Source organism: Dryobates pubescens, chromosome 20 (assembly GCF_014839835.1).
Source record: "Dryobates pubescens isolate bDryPub1 chromosome 20, bDryPub1.pri, whole genome shotgun sequence".
Lineage (NCBI taxonomy): Eukaryota > Metazoa > Chordata > Aves > Piciformes > Picidae > Dryobates > Dryobates pubescens.
Genome location: NC_071631.1, coordinates 14,706,497 through 14,733,850, shown reverse-complemented (window position 1 = coordinate 14,733,850; position 27,354 = coordinate 14,706,497). Strand labels below are relative to the sequence as shown.

At 43.2% G+C, this 27,354-nt stretch overlaps 1 protein-coding gene across 1 annotated transcript in view; it reads right to left on the bottom strand.

Moving 5' to 3' along the window:
- Positions 1-27,354, bottom strand: part of ASPSCR1 (ASPSCR1 tether for SLC2A4, UBX domain containing) — a 45,314-nt gene that overhangs the window by 5,752 nt on the left and 12,208 nt on the right. Inside the window, exons 7-13 of the mRNA XM_054170795.1 lie at positions 26,325-26,763; positions 19,498-19,637; positions 17,041-17,122; positions 16,116-16,182; positions 15,124-15,186; positions 14,761-14,813; positions 79-130 (exon numbers count right to left, since the gene is read on the bottom strand). Coding sequence (XP_054026770.1) covers positions 79-130; positions 14,761-14,813; positions 15,124-15,186; positions 16,116-16,182; positions 17,041-17,122; positions 19,498-19,637; positions 26,325-26,763 — 896 coding nt within the window. The remainder of the gene's footprint in view (positions 1-78; positions 131-14,760; positions 14,814-15,123; positions 15,187-16,115; positions 16,183-17,040; positions 17,123-19,497; positions 19,638-26,324; positions 26,764-27,354) is intronic.

The window sequence follows — 27,354 nt, the reverse complement described above, 5'->3', positions numbered from 1 at the left end:
TCAATCTAAGGATGCAATTTTTCAGGGTTACCTACAGGAACTATACAGCCAGCTAAAGAAGAGAGGAAATTCACTCACCCCTACACTCCTCAGATCCAAAATGAACAACAGCAGTTGGAAAGAGTTTAGCCTGTAGCAAAAGTGGAAAAGAAGAGATCACTGATGGTAAATGATTTCATAGTTCATAGTGACCATTAGACACAAGTTAGACAACTACAGACCAATGCACAGGGCTCAAGCTGAGGTCATTGAACCATCTACATTTCAGAAAAGGCTAAACTTGTGTAGAGCACAGGGCACTCAGAGTAAGACACAGAGCAAAATTCTATGATCTATTTTGCTACACACAGACAAGACCTGTACAGCAAGAGCTCACTGTGCTGGTGACCTGCCATTTGTTTTGCTCTGTCCCCATAACTCAGGCCTTTATATTTCAGACACACTCTCCACTGCTGAGCCGACAACGTGAGCATGATTAAGAATCTTCCAAGACCTAAGAGGCTGATAGTTAAGAGAAAGAAAATCCAGCTGTGCCCTCAGAAATCTACTCTAATCTACTACATTTATACCCTATCTCTAGTTGTTGTTTGCTGTTTCAACAACTTTCCAGGATGCAGTCCATCCCTCCATAAATCCAGCCTGAATCCCTAGTTGTCACTTGTTAGAATAACTGCCACATTCAAACATTTTCTTCATCCATTTAGCTCATCACATGACTCAGATAACTGTACAACTGCCTTTCTCATGCTGCATCTTTATTTCATCTGCAAATGTTATCAATGATTATTGGGAATTATATATCTACCCCCAAACCAGATGAAAATAACAAACAGAATGTGGCCAGAACTAATTGCAGCAAAACAGCAGCATAAGTGATCTACGTTTTTCAACAATTCCCTTCTGACTATTACTTGAGATGTCAGCCAGCCAAATCACAAATCATTTGGTGAGTGTTTTAGTCATACTGTGTGCCACACCTAAAAAAGAAAAGAAAAAAAAGGGGGGAATAAAAGAGAAGTGGAAATGTCTACAGTTCTAGCCAGCAGACCTGCTTCCTAATTTAACCTGTCCATAAATTTACCACACTGCTTTATGTTTCAGTTTCCTCCACTTTAAGGTATACATCCATCACACAGGAAGAACAGGAGACCTGATGTCTCTCAAGTGTAATGCACCATGCAGTATCTGGCTTGTTGCAATTCACTTGTTTGTCTCCAATTTAAAATAAACACAAATCAAAGTGATGAAGCTTCTAACTTATGTTGACAATGGCCATTCTCACCACCTTCTCCTTTCTTTGCTTCACACCTAGTCTTTTATGTCATGGCTATCTAGCTTTATTCAACTACCTCTGCATAAATTTAGACTGAATAAAATTCAGTAAAAACCTGGATTGTGTTCAATATATACAAACTAACACATTAAAGGAAATTATACTGTTGAGAGTTTGTCAGTAGCTCAAATTATGACCCACTGAAGAAATAATTGTAAACATAAAAGAGAAGAACTTCTTTTCAACTAGCCCCAAGTAATATATAGGATCAGATTCGAGCCAGTAAGAAACACCAATCACAATGTTATAAAATTCAACACCAAAAGAAATGAGAATGTGTGAACAGTTAAAGCAAACATCGTATTTTAGAAAGAGAGAGCTAATGAATTTAATCAGGCTGATTAAACACCTGGGAGTCAGAGAAAATGGAAGTAAAACCTTCAGCTATTGAATCCTTAGCTGGTGAATAAACGTTACGTGGAAAAAGGGGGTCTCAGAAATGCTGTGCAGCCCTAACTGAAGGAAAAAAAACAAAAAACCAAGCAGGGAAGCAAGCATTAAAGTGAACTAGTAAGTGTTGTGAGTTACCCATCATTAACAAATAACAAAGATCTTTCAACGTTGGTAGCTAATGCTTCTGAGGTCAGTAAGGAATGAAGCAGCAGAATGGGTGTAAGGAAGGAAATTCAGAGAGCTAAACCACAAGGATTAGAACAGGAAGAAGTTCAGATAAATGAAGTCCCTAAAATAATTAGTTGGGCCACCAATTATGATGATTAGGGAATCCAATTAAACAAAATCATTTCAGTGATTTCTTTGGATCATTTGCAGAGAATCATAGAATTGTTAAGGTTGGAAGGGACCTCAAGGATCATCTAGTTCCACTCCCCTGTCATGGGCAGGGATACCTCACACTAGATCAGGTTGCCCAGAGCCACATCCAGCCTGGCCTTAAAAACTGCCAAGGATGGGGCTTCTACCACCCTGTCAAAACACCACCAAACTTCTCAGCTTGATCCAACAAATAAATAAATAGACAAAAGCACGCAGCTGCCCATCTTTGTATCATTAATTCATAGCTAGCAAGAGGGCAGGCTGCCTGCTCTTGAGTTTTCTTGAACCTCTGTTGCCACCATCAGCACAGTCAGGATACCAGAATGACAGCCCTTGGACCTGATCCAGCACAGCAATTACCAGAACTCAAAGGAACCCTGATTGTCATGGAGGAGTCTGTGGATCGCTACCTAATGCAGAGACTAATAAAACTGTGTTAACTGGAGGCAAAATGAAACAGCTGCACCTATCTTCCTGACTACAAACATCAAACGAGTATGTATGTGGCAATTACGTATTTTTTTTTTACATTAACCCAAAGGCTGTAGGAGCCTTTCACACACAGTGTGGCCTACACCACATTAGGCTGAAGCAGGAAACATTCATCAGGCTACTCCAAGTCTCAGCTCCTGCTAAAGCATCCAGGCACCTTCACATCCTTGAACCGACGTTTTACCAGAAATCATTATTTATTAAGTCTTTTAACATTTCATTCCTCAATCAAGAGAGCCTAAGGTTGCCTGCTCCAGTCACAAAGATGGCTCTCCATAAACTTTTTTAATTAAAAAGTACCAGACACGGTTTAGAAACCCCAGAGAAAACTCTTGCAAGAGCTTTGATGTTTCCGCTGCATTCGTCTGAAGGGATCCCTCTATTTAGGAAACGGGTGCCTTAAAAAGCTTTCCCCCCCCCAGTACACATACACTCAAACCCTTTTATACACAACATCCTTTTCATGCCAGCTGCAAGTTGGAAAATGAGGTTTTTGTAGCGTGTTAGTGTTGGAATTTTTTAATAACCTCCCCTCTCTTTTTTCCCCTCCCGACCAATTATCTTGGTAAATAATTAACATTCTGAAGGAGATAAGTAAGCACAGCATCTCAGAGCTCAAAGCCCTTTAGTTCAAAGCCCTGCCCTTTTCTCTTCGTTTCCCTGCTGCCGCCACCGAAACTTCCTTGTCAATCAAGCTCTGGGCACACACATCAAAGCTTCATGTGGGAATGGCCCCAAGGGGTCAGAGAAAATTCATGGCAGGGCCTGCTTGAGGCACAAAGAGAAAAAGAGAGTGAGAAACGCAGACCAAGAGCTAGACAGACACACTCAACCACACCAGTGCAGACAGAATGTGCCCCAATATAAACCTCTATCCTATTTACTCACAGGTTGACAAATAAGCATAGTTCTAAGTTTCTGGATCCACGTCCACAACCATTTCCCACTGCTGGCAAAACATCAGTCCAAATGTTTCAGTTCAAAATCTTTTAATTGAAAGAAACTTTAAGGCACTAGACAGCAGCTCACAAGTATACAGAACGCAACCTCCTTCCCATGGCTCATTTCCCTGCATCTCTATCCTTTCCTAGGGGTCAGCCAACACAGAGTCCCCTCTTGCCAGATTTACATCCAGTAAGTTCTTTAATTCAAAAGACTATTGGCTCATTCATACAACCCTTTGTCTAGCTTCCTTTGTGCAGAATTCTCGGGTATCATCCCAATTTCAGCACTTACTAAGGGTTCAGTATGGAAGGCGGCTAAGCTACATCTCACCAATCACCCCAGGAATTCTCCAGCCAGTCACTGGCAGGACAGAATGCTGTCTGAGATTTTTTTTGTAACACTAAAGTATTCAAATCAGCACCAATTTCACACTGGAAAGGAAAAAGAAAAAAAAATAAAAACAAAACCAGCCAGTGGAATGATCCCACTGGCCAAAGAATGTCTTGGCATGAAGATGAGAAGGCTTTAGTAGCTGCAGTCCAGGAAAACATACAAACCCAAAGCTGGGTCCTTTATTCTTCTCTAACACTATTTAAGAATGCAAGGAACAAATACTGAGCAGATCCTTACCTGAAAACTATATTCAAGTTATCTGCTATTTCCTCATTTGCAGTTGTTCTAATGCTTGTATGTCCATGTCTCTAGCAGAAACCCTCTGCAGTTCTTAACCTCACTGCATAGGGTTCTTGTATGAGTATCTGTCAATCAACACAGATTTAGAAACCATTTAGAGTCCCACTGGGCCAGTCAGATCGACCAAAAGAATCGCAGGCTGTTTGAAACAAATATTCAAAACGCTCTGTTCAGTTTTATGTGAAGAATTACTACAATAGGACTGAGCCAACAGCTAGTTACTGTACTCAAATATCCAGCATTTCTCTTCCTTTCTGCTTTGATTTCCAGCCAAAGATACAATGTAATTCTGACTTGGAAAAAAGATGTTATTATCTGTCCAATTATAATGTTCAAATCATGCTGTGCAAGGCATATTTACATGATACAGTTAGATTATTTTTATTGCAACAGCACCTAGAAATCCAATTGAAAATGGTGTTCTACTGCACAATTATATATATGTAGAGAGCAGCAACATGCCATAGAACTCAAAATGCAAGGAAGTATGAGGGTTTGGGGCTGGTCTGGGGTTTTGTTTTGTTTTGTTTTCTACAGATGCAAAACTGAGACCTAAAGAGATTGAATAACATTCCAGGTCACACAGGCCAGCAGCAGCAGAAGCAAGAGCTAAGTATGTAAGTCTCCAGAGTCCCATCCGAGCCCTTAATCACAGGACAGCTTTCTGCTGAAGGGATCAGAAAGTCACTGATGAGGCAAGAAATTGAAGCAGCCAATGCCTTGCTTTCTGTTCTCCCTTTTAGGGAATATCATTCCAAACGACCAACTCCTCAGACTTGATGAAAAGACCTAAGTAACACAGCTTCATCAGTTTGCTTAGTTACAGTGGCAGAGATTTAAAGGAGCGTTTTCCACTTCTGCAATCTGAAGACCAGCCGTTGTAAAGGCAGTCTTGAACTATGCAGCTAAGTCACTCCAAGTTTTACTTCAGAGGGGCAGAGTGCAGCTCCTCAGACACCACAGCGGTGAGCGTGGTTTGTGACAGCAGGGCATCCTGGCTGTGGAGTGGCACGCTGGGGCTACTGCGTCTTGCATTCCATGACAAAAATATCTGCACTAGAACAACATTCCCCCGGCATCCAGCTGTGATACACAAGAGAAACATTCCTGCTTTGTTTTACTGCCTGTCTTAAGTAAATCGTTCTCAACAGCACGGAATGGATTTTAGGCAGCACTCTCCCCAAATAACATCTCAATACTTCCTCCTTCACTAGGTAGCTCCAGACACAGACATGCAAAAACCTCCTGGAACCCAGGATTGCAAAATACATTTATTGTTACCACGCAGTTATTCTGCTCACTGCCAGAGTGATGCTTTCAGACCAGGCAGAGACTGCTGTCTAAGGGGAACTTGCAGCTGCCAGAATGAGAAGCATTCTTTCCGTTACATGATCTGAAGAGATTAGAGTGCCACAGGTCTGCTGTTGGTTTGATGTTAAAAGATGAATAAGAAAATAAGCACTTCAAAGGAACACGCGCATGGAAGGAGAAACCCAAGCTACCAACATGAAATACTGCACACTACACACACCCCAAACACATAAACTGCCTCTTGGAAAATTCAACCGGAAAGCCGGTGGATCAAAAGCTTCCCCAGCAAGGCTGCAAAGCATCGCTGAAACAGAAATAAACACTACAGCCATGGTGAAAGGGGCAAACTGACTAAGTGCTTCGTGTTTATAACCTGAGAACAAAGCTGCTCAATGTGGACTGCAACTGCCAAAGGAGATGGATATTCTGCAGCCAATACGGAGGAGGTCTGAACCAGCTAAGGCAGGGGACATTGAAAATTCATAAGGCAAAGATAAGATTTGAAAAGGCTACTTAAGAAGGAATCCAGGTAGAAAGAGCATTCACTGAGCCCTTGAGCTGAGATCAAAAAGATCTGACCTCAGAGAGGACATTTTGGGCAGAATTTCCACCCTGAACTCAGTCATACAAGGAAAGCCCTCACCTGGGCTGATGTGCCTCGCTTCACTTGAAGCCAGTCTAAAATGCTAGCACAGAATCACAGAACGTTAGGGGCTGGAAAGGACCTCAAGAGATCATCCAGTCCAACCCCACTGCGAGAGCAGGATTACCTATACCAGACCACACAGGAACTCATCCAGGCACATCTTGAATACCCACAGAGAGGGAGACTCCAGAACCCCCCTGGGCAGCCTGTATGAGACAGCCTCTGCCAGCATGGTTAACAGACCTCACAAGATTAGCAGGAGGTAAAATCGATACCAAAATCTAGTCAGGTGAGAAAACACCTGGTAAAGGGCTAAGACCATGCAGGAAAATGAATGCCATTCTCTGGGCTGGGTGAATTTCATTACTAATCACCATTTTCTTTGCTAGTGAGTGGAATAACCGCAAGGCCTGCCACTGGAAATGCCTCCGACGAGCTGACTCTGATGAAGTAATTTTTTCTGAAATTGCATTAGACTCTTGCCAAAAGCAAGAGAGGGCTTCACACTGCTCAATTCGTGGCTGGTTCCACTGAAGGAGCGTGCCAGATGTATTGCCCAAACTGTCGTTAACAACTAGGATATGGAAACAGAACCAAAGGCTAAGAAAGAAACAAACAGCTCCCCTGGATTTCTGCCCCACGGTACACACCAGAGGAAACACTCTGTGCACTCTAAGATCTGATTAGAAGATCTAAATATTTATGTGGAAGCCTGCAGATTTCTTTAGCTCCACTGAACACAGATGATGGGCTCCTGCCCTCTTTGCCACCTTGAGTTTTCCAGCTGGTGGTATTCTTACCTTCTGCTCTTCCCTGACTATTAACTCAGCAATCAATGATCTTTTTTCCACTAATGCACCCCAGATATGCACTACACGAGTGCCTGTTTCTGGGAGGAGAAAGAAGCTAATGAACAACTCTGAAAAGCTCAGCTAGCCTAGAAAAAACACAAACAAGCAACCAGAGCGACAAGGAAGCCAAAGCCAAGTGCTACAACAGGGAAGCCTGCAGTTGATCAGTTCTGGAGAGCAGAACATTATAAAACACTTCAAGGGACATGAGGAGAAGGCAGCCAGCAAAACCAGCAATAACAAAAAAATCAAAGCAATGCCTTGAAGTCTTTATGGGTTCCAAAAACTTCATGTTGCTGCCAATCTGTGTGCTCACTATACTGTAAATACACACATATTTTGGGAGAATTCACTTCAGACAGTTCTTTCTGTCCAAGTATCTTGGCAAACAAGTTGACAATATTTGTCTTTTTCCCCAATTTTGCTTGCAGTGTAAAGGTTCTCCCTTCATTGTAAGTCATCAGATTTAATGAATGTAGTTCCAATCTTATCAGCTGGAATGGAGTGAGAGGGTGGAGAGAGAGTACAAGTGTTGATAATATGGTACTCCACCATCTGCAGTGACTCCTGTTATTGGCTTCAACACAAATTTCAGTCACTCATAAATACGAGAATGGGCTTTCATTACTACCTCAGACAGCAAGGAAGTCTACACAGTGGAGGATAAATGCTAACTGAAGACCTAGGAAAGCTACGTGCAGCTCCATGATTCATGTGTGACACTGGACCAGCAATCTCAAACACCCAACTCCCAGGCTTCCTCAGAAGCAACTCTACCCTCTACCCTAGCAGACGGTGGGGTTGTGACACCATCAGTCACAGTCTCCAGGACAACGAGTTCTGAAAACACCTAAGATGGTAGCGGTCAATGTTCAGGACACTGTGTTTGGGCTCAAGCAGGCTCTGCCTCTGACAGTCTCAGCAAAGATTGTTAACTTTCTAGAAAATCCTTTTGAAATTCATGGAGAGGATTCCCATATCCTTGGAGGATGCTGCTAGAATTCCCTCTGTAGCAAGACATTTCTCAAAGAAAAGCAGAAAGCAGAAGGCAATTAAGTAGCTGAGGGGAATAAGTAAGTGGATGCTTCTTTGCCACACTCCTACTTAAAAATATTAACAGCTCACTTATGTTTAATCATGACAGTGCCTTGTATTTTGAGAAGACATTCCTTTTCTCTTTGGGTTTTTTTAACACTTTGTCATTTTCTGTTTCTCGAGAGTTTAAGCACCCTATTTGTGAAAAAGAATCTCAGGAGTCCCTGAGAGCAAAGGAAGAATAAACCACATTAAAAAAAAGCCCCAAACAAATGGAATAGGGTAATTAGACACAATCTCATGTATGAAAGTTAGGACTTCCAAGGCTCATACAATCTCAGTTACAGCTCACAGTTATCACTGAAACAATTAGAGTTCAGTGCAATATTCCTTGTGATTGTATTTGATTCCCCTGAAAGTCACTTTACTCCTGAACAATGAATACACACTCCAGAGGTGTTCTATGAAGCACCTGAGGACTCGCTCTATTTTAGTGTGTCATCTTCTGCTCAGGTAAGACATCTATGAAAGAGTGAACAGCCTGATAATATGAAAGTTTAATGCTGAAAAAATGGAAATGGACAGATAGAACATGGTAGATATCCCATTAAAATCAAGTGCCAGGTTATGTGCAGGCAAGAGAACCTGAACATCACCTTTGCAAGAGAACCACATCAGGTGCAAAGCATTCCAGGTGTCTATTGCTAACACTTCTGACACGATGTATCTGCAGAAACAGCTGTGGCTTTTGGCACTTGAATGATACAACTGGACAACCCTACAGAGCTGACAATCTCCTTCCTCAACCTTTCACACATTCTCAAAAAAAAACCCAGCTCTCAAAAAGGCTTAAGAAATCAGCTGTTCTGTCACTTTACCCATGCCCCCCTGTTCCCCCAAGATCCAGAAGAACTGCACACTCCACAGCACTTCCTCCACCCAAAAGCCACACATTTTACAGGACACCTTAACCATGTGCCTTCTATTTCTATAAGGCTGCTCTGTCATTTCATCTCTTTTCTTCCAGATAATGGGAACAGAAGGGGATCTCTGACTAAAGTAGGTTTCCCTTCTACAGACCACACAATGCCTGAAAGGGGCAAACTCTTCACGTAACCCACCCACAGAGAGCCTAACCCCATCCAGTGCAGGACCAGGCACTGCTCTGTAGCCCTCAGCCCTGCAGTGAGCGAAGGGCTGCACTTCCCAGATTGAAGATTTCATAGTTTGGAAGGCGACAACAGAGAGCAAGCGAGAAGGGGTGAGCAAGACCTGTCCCCAGAGCTGCCCCACCTGGCTCACACCCAGAAATATCACCTCTCTTGCTCCTGGTCTGGGCCAGTGTCATTTGTACTGAGAGCAGCATGGCTCTGGCAAAGCAGCCAGATTAGTAACAGCCGCCTATAAAAAGGGCATCCAACAATAACACAGTTGCCAGGGACACCAAAGCCAGAGCAACTTCCGCGCCTGTTTCTTCCCCGAGAAGAAAGCCCCCTTCAGCCCCTGCCAAGCACACAGATCTGCAGCAAAAGAAGGGGAAGCCTATCCAAGCAGAAGACATTAGAGCACGGGGTCTTCAGTGACTCCAGAAGAAAGTTAAAGATGAAAAGGATTGACACTAGTAAGGGGGAGCAAAGCTTCACCCAGAATCAGCTGACCTAAACTGGGCTAAGGCACCATCCTGGTGGGTTAGAGCACTGCGGTCTCTGACAAGCAGTATGGGTAAGCAGAATGGTATGACAAGTTCTCTGCAGGAATTGTTTTTTCCTGTTTGATGCTTCATCCAAATAAAATGTTTATAAACACAGAGAATCATTCCTGCCATAACAAACCATGACCTGAAAGGGCTGAAGGGCCCCAGGCAAGGGACACAGGCTACATGGCCACTGGCATTACAATGCAGCTCTTCCAATCTGCAAGCCCATTTTGAATAATGGCCATTTTACACGCACCTGAAGGCTGCAGTGCACATGTGCACTTCCCCCAGCACACATTCCTGGCAGGCCAGAAGCCACTGCCTCAAAATCTAAAACTCTGGACAGTGGAACCCAGCCCTGTCCAGGCACAGATTTCTGCTTCCCTTCTTCATCCTGTTTTATCTTTCCAAGTCACCACAGCCCCTGCAGCCTTCTTCCTTCTTGCATCTCATCCTGAATATACATTAAATTTCTTTGCTCCTCACATAAATCAATTCCCCTGCTGTTTCTTGCCCATCCAGTGACACGTGTCATCCCTTATTGCTAAACTTCTGCCCACCTCATCAGAGCAGTGGTGCTAGCCTCAAGCATTTGGATCAAGTCATGCACTCATTTCCAGTGCCCCAGGGCCCTGCAGGCAAGGCTGAACGTAATTTAACTTTTAAAAATCGTTATTTTTTGTAAAGAAAATATTTCTGTTGCATGAACAACTACCTTCTTCCATCTATTCTAGCTTCTGCTTAACTCACTTCATGCCATTCTTGTGTGAGAGTAAGAAATCAACCCCTTCCAGCTTCTACTTGATACGTTATTTCTTTTCCAGTTATGTGGTTTTTTGCAGGCTGACAAGTCCTAGTCTACTTAGTCCTACTTATGCAGGAGCCATTCCAAACCTCTGATAATCTTCACCTCCTCTTGTCTGCACTTTTACCAGTTCCTTTTTAATAGAAGAGGCCAGATCTGCACAGATTATTCAATGTGGAAGCAACCCTGGTTTCATACAGTGACACAGTGATGTTCTTCATTCTGTTATCCAGTTCATTCAGAATATTTGGGTTTGGGGAAGGAGGTCCTTTTGGGTTTGACTACTATTCAGTAATGAGCTGATGAATTTTATCACTGTAAGGCTTTGCTCTAGAGCTGTAACAATCATCCCAAGAGTTCACCAAGATGCAGATGAAGTTCAAATTATTCTCTTCCACACATGCATTATCACATTTACCTACCCAGAGCCAGCTGGTTAAGAAGAAAATGCCAAGCCATGCAACTGCTAAGTAAAGCAATAATTAGCTCTTTGTAATGTTACAATCCCTAAAAGTATTTTAAGCATGAGATTTTACTTGCTTTCCACATTTTTCAAATAACTGTAATCATTTTGTTTGCTTCAGTTATGCCCAAAATTCTCAACACAACTGCTTTCTAATCACAATTTAACTACACTGCTACATGGACAACAAAGAATTCTTAAATCAGCTTTGGATTTCCCACCCTTCATCTTAACTGGATGTTATTCTTCTTTTGTGTTGACCCAGAGGAAGTGAGAAAAGAGCAAAAATCATCTCCCAAAGTGGTCAATTTGCAGAACGTTCAACTCCTGAGCACCACATTTTGAACCTCCTCCTTTGAAGTCAGGCTGAGAGAGTTGGGGTTGATCAGCCTGGAGAAGAGAAGGCTCCAGGGGGAGTTTCTGGTGGCCTTTCAGTACTCAGAGGACCTACAGGAAAGATAGGGACAGACTTTTAAGCAGGGCCTGTTGCAAACATTGCCTCTTGGTAATGCTTTTGAACTGCAAGAGGGCAGATTTAAATTAGTTAAAAGGAAGAAATTATTGTGAGGGTGGTGAAGCACTGGAACAGGTTGCCTAGAGAGGCTGTGGATGCCCCATTCCTGAAAGCAATCAAGACTAGGTTGGACAGAGCTCTAAGCAAACAGTTCTAGTGGAAGTTGTCCCTTCCCATGGTGAAGGGGTGGAATTAGGTGATCTTCAAGGTCTCTTCCAACCTAAACCCATGATTCCATTATATGATTCTATGAACAGTCCCAGCTCTGTACTGAAGTCAAGGCTTTGCACCTTTGCCATGTGCCATAGCAAGCACTTCAGTCTCAGGCAAGTCACTGCAAATTGAAGATGCTTGACACTAACACTGACCAAGTTCTTCACCAAGTTGTGATTTCTAAAGGATTCCAAAAGACTGGGCTGTAAGGCACCTCGAAGTCTTCACAGAGCACCAATTTAACACTTTTATGTTTCAGAGAGCTGCTGTGAGGAATGAATTCCACAGTAAATGTCACAAATAAGAAACTGGGAAATTGCCACACATGTAACAAGCACAAGCAATGGTGCCAGGTATAGAACAAAGGCTTTAACACAGCAAATTAAACAAAATTCCTCCCATAAAGTTTCTGATTCAAAGACAAAGAAAAAACAATTATTTCTGTGGTGTTTCACTGAACAAGTTATGCTTCAAAAGACATCCAGAGAAACATTAGATGTATGCAGAAAATAAGAAAACAAAAAGAGCAGGAGAAAGTGGGGGAGGCAAGGGGCAAACAAGGGCAAGCAGAGGATTTTGAACTTTGTTTAGAAGACAGACTAAAGCTAACAACAGAGAATGAAGACAGCATCAGAGCTGGCTGAGTAAGAGGCAGATACAGATCAGCAAAGAGGGTGCTGCATTCAAGTATACTGAGAAGTCATAGAAACCGCCTTTTCTTTGTGGAATGAGTATAGTAAACAAAGGATTTAGAAGCTAATTGAAAAAAGAGGAAGAAAATGGTCAAAGGAGATTTCAAGGTGGTAAGGACAGGCACATAAGCAGTGTAATGTCCAAGACTGACAGAAGACAGTGGAAGAATGCAGTGTCAGAAAGGAAAGTGAAGGAATTTGAAGGAGCAACAAAACATCTAATAAACGTAACTGAAAACAGGACAAAGGTTCATTACAGAGGCAAATTTTGAGTCTTCAGAATCTAGGATGCACTTAAAGCAAACAAACAAGCACCTATCTTAAATCAAAAATAAACAGTGCCAAAGTTTGATGTCCATGGGACTCAAGAGGAAAATGCAGCCTATGGAGTGTGGGAGAATTTCACTTCCTACAGAGACACTGAAAAGAAAGCAATATATTTTCTAGGGACACAAGTCTGAAGGCTGAAACAGGAAATCTGGGAACACATCCCAGCCAAATCTTAGAAGAAGACAGAAAAACACCCATTTTATACAGGAAACCTCTGCTGGTGCGAGCTGCAGAGAGACCACACTTTGGGATGATGAAAGAAAGCTTTCCAAAACCCACATTAGAATATGTGTAAAGGAATTCTAGGTGAGGGATGTGCTCAGACATGACAGCATAGAACCGAAGGGAAAGAAGAGAAAGAAAAAGGAGAGACAGAAGGGCTGAGAGAAGTGTGGATGTGCCATGTCTGACCAGTCTATATTAAACACAGTTCCACACCTACTTCCCTTGCCTCAGAACTGCCAACAAGTGCAGAGCAATTTTTATTTGCTCTTCCTTTGAATGTGTGCCTGGAGACAGTGTTTTGGGCGGCAGATGTGGGTGAGATGGCACAAGTCAGAGGAAGAACTTCCTTCATGCCCAAATGGCAAAATCTCCTGGCTCAAGCACACAAAGCACTTTCCACTGGTATTTTCATTATGAATTAAAATATCCAAAATGACTCTAAAAAGAAAAATGGTTGTTCTCCCCACCCACAATGACATTATGTCTTACCAACACACACACTGTCCCATTCCTGTCAGTGGGAAAAGCACAGCCATGCACACTGCACACTCCAAGAGAGGCCATGGTCAAGGAGAGAGTAGGAAGGCTGATAGAAGCATCAGTCCTCATGCTGTGAAGCTGGGTGGAGGCTGAGAGTTATTGCACAGCAGTTCCTGAACCACAGAACCAAACAGGGCTGTGACCCCTAAGAAGCTCAGGACTCTCTAGAAAGCTAAACCTGTCACAGGCATGCTGACCATATGAGGAACTCCAACATCAAAAACACACTTTCAAAACTTCAAATTTCAGCAAAGAATTCTTAACAGGGTATTAGGAAGGGGAGAGACTTCCCACAGTGAACACAGAGATTCACACTTTTCTTCCCTGAACATTCAACAGTCTAAAAGCAGCTGCATGTGTATCTCTTCTACATGGCCTGGTCAGGAAGTTGTGGAATTTGGAAAGCTCCATTACAAACAACTTCAGAGGTATGCTAATCCCTACCTAATTCACCATGCTGCCTGAAAAGTTCCTTTCTCTATCCCTCTCCCCACCCAACTCCTCCTGCTCCCTTGGGGGCATCAAGCAAAAACTCTCACTGCAGTTTGTTTGACCCTTTACCCTGCAAGTGATCTTCAGTGCATGGCTTTACAAACATCCATGAGGTTCTGAAGGACAGCACAGCACATTTTGAACAGCCTGAGCGAGGCAAAATCCCTCAGTCAGTCTCCTAAGACATTGTGATTTACAGTCAAGGAATCTGGATTTGAAAAAAGTTACACATGGAGAGCACAAATTCCTTAATGTACAAGCTGGCTTAAAATAAATTCTCACACAGTGATTATCAAAAAGGTCAGATGTCTGTCAAATACAGCCTCAAGCTTCTGCTGGAGAAATTGGAAACAGTAACCTATCTAAATCCAGTCTCACATCTACTATACCAGCCCAGCTACAGATATATCAAACTCCCATTAGCTCAGCTCTTGTAACAACATTTCAAGGTTAAATACAGTTCAGACTCCATAAGGCTCCGAGTGTTAGCAACAATATGAACCCCCCTCCCACCCTGCACAATACGCCAGTGCATATTGTTGCACAAGGTGGACCTCTTCTGGTGAAGAGCTTGTGCTCCAAAACACCTGGGTCCATTAGTCGGGGCTCACACCACTATACAGCTTCTTTTAGAAGTAGCAAAGGCATATGGCAGGGTAAAGGGCAGCAGCAAGTAGAGAGAATCACAGAGCACACGTGTCAGTCCTTACCTCAAAGAGCGTCAAACTTTCATCGTTCAAGATGATTCTGGGAGGTGCAATAACTGAAGTTAAAAAACAAGTTACAAAACAGGACCACCCAGCAACCAAAACAATAAATACAGCAGGTATGGGAGGAAGCACTGCTCTTTAAAGGAGTGACACATTCTCACTGCCCACATTGGCTTCTTATTAGGCAGAAGCATGATGTGGCTACGTGAGCAGGTTACACCTTCTTTGCACTCTGAGTCTGTATTTAGGGAAGGAATTCCTCCCTGGGCTGTATCTCATGGCAGCACAAGGTCTCTCATGCAGCACAGCCAGGAACAGGCTTTTTCAAGTAAGGCTAAATATTACCAACAGCACAACACTCACACAAGTAAAATGGCAAGTCTGCATCTGCAAGGTGGCTTCTCACAAAGTCTCTCAAAATGCCAACTGTGAAGAAAGGAGAGAAAGGTTTGCTGAATTGCATTTGTTTCTTCGGATGCTGGGCAGAAAGGCTAACCTGTAACAGCAGAATTGCCCTCTACCATGTCTGTAGATTGCCTTTTCCTCCAAAGAACATTGTTATCATTACCAATGTCTTGGAGAAAAGAGAAAAAGAAAAAAAAATCCCACTTAAGACATGCTGGTCTGTCAGCAAAATCTAAGGATGCCAGTGAAGTTCCTCCTAGGAAACCCAAAAGCAGCTGCAAGATTTGTACAGGCCAGCCAGGTAAGACTCTGGTAATTAGTTATTAGTTCTTGTTCCATATAGAAGTATCAAAAAATCATGTGGGTAACCATCATTGCCAGCTGAGAATAAGAGGAGCTCCAGTAACAAAAGCAAGAACTACCTGGTGTATGGTCTGAGCAACTTTCAGGAACTGAGGGAGGCAAAAAGGTTTGTCCCCTGTTATTCTTACTGCAGCAGGTGAAGCCTCTTCTTTCCCTCTTCCCAATTGTTTGCATTTGTTTTGGATTGGAGGAGGGTGTGTTGGGTTTTGCCCCAAACTTTTTAAGCATTAACATAGAGAAGTGCCCAAACTCATCTCAGTAACACAACATTTGGACATAAACAATGAAATATCAAGTGGAACAGTTGCCTGAGCACAAATACTTTGCCACTGAGTAGCCTGACAGTCTCTAAGTAGTCCTGGAATTAAATTCCCTTTAAGTGAGTTTAACTACCTCAGACTCTTCTCTCATCCCATTCAAGAGCTCAGTAAGGACAATGTAACTAGTGACTGCTCTTTTTTCAGAGCAGTGTAATTTTCCTGGATAGCAAAAAAGATCTGTCCAGCCACTCTCTTTTGTCATGTAACTGATCAATGATGAGAGAGGATAGCTGCAGCTACACAGACTGACATGGGGGTTGCTCTTACCAGTTTCATTAGGACAGAAGAACCCCTGCAGAACATGACGGTCTGGAAAATGGACTCTCAACACCACCTAAGTCAGAAGCAAAGCACATTAAGTCAGCTGTTTATGGCTGTTCTGAGCTTGGCTGAGAATCTGCAAGCAAGTTTGATTTTAAATGGGGAGATCTGAGATATTTACTCTGCAGGAGCAGAATAGCATAGAGGCTAACAAACAGTGTGCAGCTCCTCAGAGGACATGGGCTGTCGGGCTTTCAAAGGCTGCAAGAGAGTGATCTACAGAAAGAGCATGATGTATGATGCTGCAGCTCATACTCAGACAGGAGGAGATCCCTGTGCTAAGTGATGCACAAAGTAGAAAGTCACCCGTGGACACGTAGAGATGGAGTATCAGCATCTTGAGGTGCCCACAGCAGTAGGAATCCTCCTGCCATACAGCTGAACTAACTCCTCTCATTCTATTTCCAGCATTGGTCAAAAGCCACTTCATTTGTGAACTTCACCTCCTGCTCTTTTCGCAATAAATTACCAAAGACAAAAAACTGCATTAGGATCATATTTACAGGGTAAGAGATGTCCAATTTGTAACATCTTCTCATCTCATTTGTAGTGAGATACTACCAAAATGCTGAAGCCTACAGAGAAGAGCCAGTCAGGAAACTTCAGTCATATAGACTGATATGAGCACACAGGGGGTTTAAAACATCTGGACCAAAATAAAAGCAGCTACATTGCCTGCCACTCACCAGATCATTATGGGACAGCTGATTTTACATGGTACAACTGTTATACAAGTGCACACAAACAATTAAGAGGGGCAGAAATTTGAAAAACCCTCCCTCAAGATCCTGTTGATCACAACTGATTCCCAAAGTTACTCAACTCCCAAGTCTGGTCTAGCCAGAGGGACTGGAAAAAGAACAAAGGCTACCTTTGGGTAACGCTCTAACTTCTCCTTCTGCTGAGCTTCCCTCAAAGATTTTGTCATCAGTGGAGCCTCTTCCAGATGTTTCCTAGATACATGGGAAGACAAGCTGTCACTTCTGTGATTTTAAGATGTATTTTTATTAAGAAAGTGAAAGGTCCAAGCAGGGCTGATGAGAACTGCTCAACCCTCACAGTATTATCCCCACCTCCTGTGGTCGCTACCCAAAAATCTCATCCATGGAACTGCTGAGCAGCAGCAGCAGCAATGCTGTAGAAATGTATTTGTCTTGTACAACTTTTAAATTGAGTTCACTATGCCAGATGCCAGAAAAGATATTACAAAGAATGGGAGAATGTTTGCTTAGGCTGCCTAAGAAGAGATGGACTTGGTAATCTGAAAAGAAACAGAGACTGAAGTGGGACATGACTACTCCAGGGAGGGAGAAGAGCTACTGAAGCTGAAAATCAATGCTGGCACAGGAAATTAATGGGTATTAATTAGCAACAGGGAAACAAAGCAAAAATGAGAAGTTTCAGATCATTCAAGAACTGTAGACTGTGCTTCAAAAGGAGAAGTGGGTGAAAAAAATCCACCTGTACCCAAAATGAAACCATAACTTCAAAAAAATAACTATGTATTTTCCTGTAAGTAAAGAATTAAGCTTAGATCCAACAGATCCCATCTTCAACTTTAGTCCCTTTTTCCTGTTTGCACTTAGTTCTGAAAACCAATTCACTAGGCTAGATCTTGGTGAAACATTTGATCATGTCATTCTGCACAACCACTTAGCAGTTAATCTCTTACACCTATACAGTGTGAAGGACTTCTTTTTATTTTCAAGAAGCACCACAGTATCACAGGAACAGCTGATGAACAAAACAACTACAGGCTGAACTTCACCAACTGTCCCTGGTACACCACGCTCCAAGATGCTCTGAAAATGCCAACTTCACAGTCTGAAAAGCAAACATGAAACTGACCCACTCCATTCCTTCTCTCCTCAGTTGCTGATTCACACAAATTCTCAGCTCCTTGTGAAGTCAGAATTAAATTCTAATTGCACTGAAAGTACTGCATTGTATGCAGATAGCTTTTGTTAAGATTCAGCAGCTGAGATCAGAAGCCAACTGGTATCAGTTTCATGTGCAACTCGCCTTTATTTTTATCCCTGGTTGTAAAGGGAACAGGGATTACAAGCATCAGCAAGTTTGGAAATTAGGTCTTTTTTGAGGGGCCTGTATTCCAGTAACCCCCAACCAAATGATCCTACATTTGTACCACTAAATACTGCAGACCCACAAGCAGAAGAGTAATTTTCAGGCCAAGCAGAAGAGTAATTTGCAGGCCAATCTGTGTACTCATGTGGATTTCAGTGGCCTGTGGGGAAAAAAAATCAGCTCTAAGTAAAAATTTCAACTCAGACTTGGTTAGAGTGCAAAGTAAGCTGTCCCACAGTCTCAGAGAATGCTTGCAATATTTAAAGAAATATTTTGATCAACTTGAAACTAAGTACATTCATGAAATTACTTTCTTTAAGGGGCACAGAGACAGCAAAATGCTGTTGTGAGAGGGAAGGTAGTTCATTTTAACTGATTTTTTTGTATCTCAGAATTGGAATAAGAGTACAGTAAAATCATGAATATTTGACAGTAAGCTACTTGAACAGTGAGAGACTCCACTGTGAATCCAGCTGCCCACACTTCTCCCTCTTTGTGTGTGTGCCAAACATTTTCACAACTTGATCTGTGGCTAAGTTTGATTTGCTTAATTACCATTTGGGTAAATGTCTCAATTTTGGTCTTTTCTGATGAGGTCTAGTAAAAGGTTAATTCTGTTACTTAAAATACAAGGTGTTTCTTAGTGGCTGAAACCTCCGCTAGCTACTACTGAAGTCAGTGGGATTTATTCTTGGGAAGGTTGGATCATTGTGTTTGTACATCTGTACATCACAAGTCACAAATTCCAACCATTTAACTCCTAGCAGTTAACATGAAGTCAGATCGAAACAGGCAGGAGAAGCTGACCACTACTTTGGGCCTCTGGCAAAAAAAAAAGCACATCTCATTAAAAAGGCAACAGCTTCTCTTTCAGAAGTAATAAGAAGGAAAGAAAGAAAGGTGGGGTGAGATGGATTGGACGTGATGATCTTGAAGGTCTCTTCCAACCTGGTTTATTCTATGTATTCTATGTATTCAGCATCCACCTGCATGGGACAATGGTTTCATAAGTGCTTAACTGATTCACACAAAAATGTGGGTGCTGTCACAACAACAGGACATAACCTTTGAAGTCAAATGGCATAAAGGACAGAGATTTCCAGTGCTGGTCACTAATCCCACACCCAGTAATTTAGCTACAAGCCTTTACCCAGAGATCACAGCCAGCTATAGGTGCATAGTGGCACTCTGCTCAGCAAAAGGAGATGGAGCAATCTCAGGAGCCAGCAGAAAGGGAACTTGCCTCTCACTCCGCAGCTGTGCCAAACGTTTCCGTACATCATCCACTGTGACTTCAAAAAACTCATCAGGAAGCTCTTCTGGGGCAGCAGGCAGTGGCTCTAGGAGGTCCAGGTGACACACAATTGGCTCTCGTTCTACAAGCTACAGAATAAAAAGCAGCTTTGGTCAGTCTTAAATGCATTGCTCTGCTTATGCCATGAGGTGGCTGGAAAAAAGAGAACACAAAAGGACAGCACTGGAAAATCGAAATACAGTCACTAGTGTGGAATTCACGTCACTAAGATCAGACTAACAAGACAGAGGCTGCCACTCTTTATAGCTGATAATGCATGGGGCACAATTCCTCCCAACAAGCAATCTATAGTCAAATGAGTCACACGAGCTGCTCTCCACCATCAGTACAGAAAGCCCTGGGTAATAACCTCAGCACTCACCTAACATAAGAGGAGGTAACTCCTTTCCAGGGAGTGCCTGTGGAATCTCTTCACTTACAGTACAATGGTATTTTGCAGCTGAACCCTATTTCTACCTAGTTACTAGCTTGTAACAAGTACTCAGAGATTACTCCTGTCCCAAAACCATAAGGTACCCCTCTCTGCTCTATTCTAACCCTTCTCTCTTAGTATGTAATCACTTCCTTACCATTCTACAGCAGCACACAACTTACACAGGTGCTATGCTTTGTACTACAATCTGCCCTTCTAAGCTTTCCATCTGCCATGCGCTCCTGGCTCACATTGTATCTTCTGTTCACATTCGAAAGTCTTTCCACAGAGCCAACAGCATCAAGTTCCCAACTTGGGCTCACACCCTTTCTTCTTACTCTAGAAAGCAGTACATTGATTTGGAAAGGTAGGTTTTGACCTGTTATGTTCCCTGAATTCAGAGGGAGTTTCTCTGCCACTGCAGAGTTTCATTGTCCACGTTTCAAATTTTTAACCTGGTTTCTGATATGCAGAAAACTCCCCTGAATAGTGAAAACCTTTTAGTTTTGCACTTGAAGTAGGTAGCACTGAAACCAGCCTTTGTTGCAGGCAAAGGAGACAGATGTGAGCAGAGCAGTTCCTTGCATGCATTCACTGCTGCAGTAAAAGTATTTAATGCATTCACTGGTTGTTTCCCTGCTCCAGGTGCTGAGGGCAGGCCCTTCAGGCAGCACACAGAGCTCAAACAGACAAGGTCCCTATCACCTGCACAGCAGCTCACAGACAGCTTGGCCACTCTGCCTCTCCTGCCTCCAGAGCAGGAGCTGGATAGCAGCACAGCAAACCTTTCAGCACAGTTGTGCCCTGGCCTGTAACTGTAGATGCAGTTATTGAAACAAAACAAAACACACCAAACCCCACAGCCTCCAAGAAACCTAAACCACACCAAACCCCCAGCACCCTGCACCCAAAACTTATTAGACAAACATCATTGGCTGTCCCTGAAGGGAGAGTGACTTTATGGATCCCTCCCAGTTTAGAAAAGGTTAGACACTGGCTACTTTCCCTGACGTCAGAAGCAGCAGCTGTGTCAGTATGTGAACACAAACCACTACCGGAGTCAAACACACGAGAGACAGCTACACCTATTGGCTCCTGAGCAATTCAAACTTTTTAAATCACAGAAGTGTTTGAACACACAGAATCTGAAAACAAACAGTGTGCTGTAAGTGACAGGGGATGCAGAAGGGGAAGCAGTCTATGACTGAAGAGCTCCATGGGAACAAAAACTTTGATACTACAGCATTTCTGTACCATCAGCTGCCAGCCCAACACAGCTCTAGGCTCTGTGAACAAACCTAAGGTCAATTTCTTCTCCCCTTATCCCCTCACATACTTTTTCCAATCCTCTGTAATGCCTGATTGTCCTCCCCTTCCATCTGTTCCATCCATTTTCCCTTCCCCCAGGCACAGGCCCCTTGGGAGCAAGGAGTCTCCCTCAATTGTCAAAGACAACACAAATTACAAGGCAATGTTCACTCTGCTTGTGGGCACTAAAGGGTAATTTGAGAAATTAAAAGAGTGAGGTTGTGTGGGTGGGACCCTTGGCTACTTTTAGAAAGTTGAGCAGGGTCAGCTCTAACTAGTGGGTGAAGGAGCCTGATTGTAGCTTTCCTGGGGCTCAGGGAGACAAATGCCCAGCGCTACAGGAGTGATCCTGAGCATGCAGAGCCACCCTCTGGGAAAGGGCTTGTTGCACAGCAGCCCTAACTGCTGCCTGCAGCTGGTCTAGTAAGGTCAGATTAAAGTCAGAGGCCAGAGGGAAATGAATCAGGCCTCCCCAGTGACCAGGTGTACTTCAATCTCTTCAAACAGGCTGAAGTTTCACTTCATTCTGAACACACACACACACACACATACTGAAAATAGACTGCTTAAAAAAGACTGAGCAGGAATGTCCTATGGTATGTTGTGAGGGGTGCTGGGATACAATGGAGAGAATTCCAATGTCTGCATTAGCAAATCCTAAACTTACCATTATTGGCACTTTAGCCAATCCTAACAGTATCAGGATTCCACAAGGAAAGCATCAGTTACTGCCCAAACCATGGTAGTAGCTGAAGACTTCAGAAATCACAAGACAGCAGAAAGCAGGCATACATCCAGTCCTAAGGATTCACCACTCTTCCTTGCTGTGTGTTCTCTGCTCCAGACCACTGTATGTTAGAACTATCATTCAAGTGTTGCTTTCCAGACATCTTTGGTCAAGCAAATGGCTCTCCACTGCCAACAAGGTACCACAAATGGGCAGCCAGGAACGTCCGCTCTAGAGCCATTCCCCAGCCTACCAGAACTACCCTACGTGCTGTGAGACAAAATCCACTACTTCCCAGACATAAACACCCTGTTCCTGACCTCCAACTTACATCCAGCCAAGATGTCCCCATTTCATTCTCTACAGAGAATGGATACCTGCAATGTCCCCACAGACTCATGGCCACCTTCTAGCTCCCAAGTCTGTAATTTTATCTGTTTCCCCATCCAGTGCTGAATGCTGATTATTTTAACTTCCAAAGCAAGACACATTACTTAACTACTACTCAACATGAAGAAATAGACTTTTCTGTACAGAAGGAGGGGCAGATCTGTGCACATCTAAATAAGACTGCAAAAATGCATGAGTAAAAATTGCCTAATTAAATTTTCAGCTAACCCCAAAAGCAAAGTGTGACCCCTGGAAAGAGCTGCAGTGAGTATTTGTGAAACATAATTCAGGTGGTTTGAGCCAGTTTCTGCAACTCCATTCCAGAATTGCACAAGAGGATCTGATCAGAGAAGGGCAGCACAAAGTGTCTGCTAAGCACTGCTTAGCAACCGAAAGACATCATCATTTTGCCTCTGAGGATGCAAAGATTGCCACATAATGTCTCTTCTGACAGGTACTTAACACCCTGCGATAGCAACCATACATCTAGCGTCCTTAAAGACATAGGAAACACTCTTTAGGAAGAGGTATTCTACCACTTACTCTACCAGTTCCCTTTCCTCAGAGTCCAACCTCCTCTTTCTTTATCCACCACCATCTGCTCACTTAGGTATTCCAGCTAGGACTCTCTCAATCCCAGTACTCTCAACACAGCCTTATTTAATGTGTCACCAACATCCCTAAAGCACAGATAGAATCCAAAAGCTACCTTCCTGCAGCAATTTACAAAAAGGAGGCTACTAGGGACACCAGCTCACTTCCCAGTCCACCACACATATCTCATGGTTTCTGTCTTTCCATGACAAAAGGTAGCCATCTGCTGTAACAATACACGGCCACCATACAGCAGTTCTGACCTCCTGTGCATTGTGCTGTCGTATTTCTGTCAGCCAGGAACTTTCAGAAGCCCAAGATGTTGCACTACATTTTGCCACCTTCATTCTTCAAAGTCTCTACTTCTGGGACCAAAGCTGAGATGTTAGGCACATCTCAGCAGTGGGCCGAACCCTTACTCACAGCAATGTCTAAAGGCAGTCCACGTGATAAAGCCAGTGTCAGGAAGAATACAGGTCACTGTGATCACCAACCTGGATCTAAGTAAGCAGGTAAGCTGAGGAAAACTTCTATTTCAAGTGAAGCAGTGGCTGTTGTGCCTTCCACAGCAGCAAGCTCTCCCTGGAGACCTACCTTCTCCCCACCACCTCAAGGAGCTCTAATCTCATGGGCAATCTGGTATAAAGTTACCTTCTAATAATTAATGTTCTGACATCAAAGTCAGCATGCAGCTGTCTGTAAACCATCTTCAGCCCAAGAAACGAAGGGACGCCGGCACAGATTTTATCCAGCCTCTCTCTTCAGCTTCAAAAACCACACACAGGCAAAGCATTAATGGGAAGATTCTTTTACAAAAATGGACCTTTGATGTTTAAAAATAATTTGTTTTGTTTTGGGTTTTTTCCTCAGGACTGAAAAGGGACAAAAAGCAGATGCCATGTGGCTAGCCCTGCTCTGTTGTTGCTGCTGAGAGCAAGGAGAGCAGAGGATGGCAGGAATGGAGGAGGGAACAAAATGTAATCAATCAGCAGCAAAAGCACCAGAGATCAAAGGGCTTGAAAGCAGCAGTCAAAATCACATGCTGTTTAACACAAGGGCAGAACCCCCCCAACAGAATCTGCAGCTGCTTCCAAAGCTGCTCTCAAACTGGAAGGGAGGCTGGCTCCAGAAGTGCCTCCGAGTGGTTTGAACTGGACTGCAGCTCTGAGGTGCGGGATCACGAGAGTCTTTCGGCCACTGCTGTTCCCAACAGCACAGCTTCACATTAAGCTGTAGCCAGCAGAACGCTAAAATGAGTTCTGTCTCTCCAGCCAGAGCACAGAGAAGTGCAGGCAATGGCACTGGTGAAAAACTTCAGCACAAACCCTTGCACTTCCTCCTCCCTTTTCAGACACAAATGAAATCCCTCCTTTCCAAATCCCTCATAGGTAAGAGTACAATCGAAGCAAGCAGCGCATCAGACTGGACAAATCACCCTGCCTACTGCTTAGTTCTTCCTCTGGAGGCTGCTCAAGATCAAAGGTTAAACAACACTGATTAAATGGACTCAAGCATGCTTCCAATACATTGAAATATTCACCAACTGGCTGGCAAGGCCTCTGTCTGCTACATTTGTAACTGCTCCAGATTCTTTTCAGGGTCTGTCTTCTGCTCCTAAACAATTCAGAAGTTCACCAAGAATGGACTGCAAGCACAAAGAAGTCAAGCCAGTAGAATCTCTATATCAACACAAGAGCATACACATAGTATTGCTAAATTCCTCCTGGATCAAGCTCCCTCTGAACCTCATCAAGCAGCCTTTTCTTCCTCTGCTTAAGGTTTTCCATTGTTTAGTCTTGTGGCTGGATCAGAACCAGAGATAAATACAAAGTCCCCAACTCTAGGAGGTACTAAAGAGTGGGAAACAACAAAGGCGATCTCTGACCACTAAAGCCAGCCCTAGTGATGATGTGTGCAGTGAAGGGGAAAGGGAAAGAGCTGGTCAGAGACTCCAGGATGTGAAGCTCCCAACACACAATAAAGTGGAGTAAGTTACGAGTTTATAAGCCTCCTGAGCTTCATTTTGCACTGCTTGCCAGAAATACCCAACCTTGCTGAAGGCATTCAAACCCCTACTGAAAGCCCATTAAGCATATTTAGCACTACTATTTAGCACCACAGCACTTCCAGACCATCAGTTCTGGTATCTGTACATGGGCTAAAGCATTTTTAATTTTAACCTTTACAGTTTTATTTCAGAGGCACCAACAATGATAACAGATGTACAATTTGTCCTTCTGGAAGAAGGATTAGAGAGGGTTAGACTTTAAGCAGCAAGGTATTTTAGAACAAGGCAGGAAACACTTTGATATGCAAGCAGAAATCAAGAAAAGGATGGAAGGTCTCTGCTTCATCTGCAATCCTAAGAAAGTTAAGAGTCACACCAGGGATAGGACTAGACTGAAAGGGAAAGAAAAGATCCAGATTTGGTTTTTTTCCAAATATTGAACTCTTGGCAAGATGCAACTGTAGCTGAAAAATTCCTTTCCTAGATCTATATCACTTATATTCTACCACACAGTCTAACTCTTTTGGTGACATGTAAGTCACAGTGACCACAGGCAGAAGGAACTCTGAGGAAACACATGGTAACAACTACCAGCACGGAATACTGCTTTTGCAACAGCTTTACAATGGAGTTCCACATTCCACAGAAAGGCCCAGACAAGAAAGCTGAGCACAGCCTACAGCCTAAGAGTTAGAAACTCTGACCATCTTCTCAGATCTTGGAAGCCACGGGATCAAATTGCCACAAACCCATGAAGACCAATTCTGCTTCTAGGGCAATCCTACAGCAAGTTAGAAAAATGATCACTTTCCATATGTGAAACTCTGCCAAGTTTATACCTTCTGTATGATCTGGGAGGTGTGTCACTCACAAGAAGCAGGAAGCACCTTCAAAGTACTATAAAACACAAGTCTGAGCAAACTGATCATCTTCAGCAAAACATCTTCAGCAGAGAGCACTTAAAAAAAGGACAAGTACCCAGGGAGCAGGTGACAAAGTGGGCATCTATTAATGACATTTGCAGGGAATCTGAAGTAGGCAGATTGAAGCTCTTCTGGTACCATCAAGGCTCAAAGCTTTGCTTGCCTCTGGACAGCAAATTCTTAAATTTCCATCCTTCATATTTCCTATAGTAAACCATCCCAAATGCAGTATTTCCTTACTGGACTCTTGGCAGAACTGTGTGGCACCAGGCACCTAACCCTATATTATGGGGAAAAAGTCTTAAAAATGGAAACATCTTTTTCCTTGCAGGAGCTCAGCCTCAGGCAAGACAGGATAAAAAAAGCTCTCACTGCAAATAAATTTTCCCTTACCTGTTCTTGCTCCTTTTGCAGTTCTTGGCTGTTCTTAGACTTCTTTGGCTTAGAAGGGCCTTCGGGGCTGGAAGAAGTTGTTGGCAGCTTTGAGGATGGTGAATCTGACCCAGGAGATGAAGCAGCTACAGAAGAGTCCCCCAGACGCTGTCCGTCTCCAGAAAAAGGAACAAATGGGGTAGGCTCAGGCTCTGAGGAAGGGCACAGCTCCCCCAAACTGGCATGAGATTCCCTAATTGAGTCTTGATTGTCTGTGCAGCTGTTTAAAGACATGGCCACATCCCTGTGGTCCAGGTCCTTTGGGAACGTGTTTGCTTGAGGTAGGGGCACATCCTCTGCTCCTTCAATAGAGCCTGGCCTCACTGTCTGCTCACTGCACGGCACCGTGGCACCCACAGACTCCTCTTGAACAGATGAACTGCATTTCTTCATGACAACTCTTGAAGAGGACACCAAAAGGAATAAAGGCAAAAGAATTTATCATAACAGTACTGTTCTCCTCATTCTCAATATGACCATGACAAAAAAATCCCCAAACAGCTAGACTCCAATATACCCCTAATTTGATGATCTGCTTCTTCCAGATACCCACAAAGAATGAGCTCCAAGTGCTCTGAAGTTAGGAGTGGGGAGGTCAGGATTTTGTGTTAAAAAAATTAACAGGAACAACCCACTCCACAGGAAGAAAGCTGACTTCCAGGAAGTAACAGCAGTCAGTTGTAAAGCACAGCTTCTAGTCACTCCTGTCATCACATAGACTGCACAGAACTGGCTAGAAGATCACAGAAAGGCTACCATTGATCCCCACCTCACAGTCAACAGGAAGCACTACAAGGATTGGGAGATTAATGCCTGAAATCTAAATCAGGGATGAATGAAGCAGTAAATGAATGTCCTCTCAGAGAAACGTTTAACTTTGATTTGTCTGTTTCACTCACAAAAGAAAAAAAATGTAAAAACAGAGAGAAAGAAAAAAATAAGAGGACACAAACAGTTCCTTTAATCTGCACATGACTGATCAGTGCCAGCA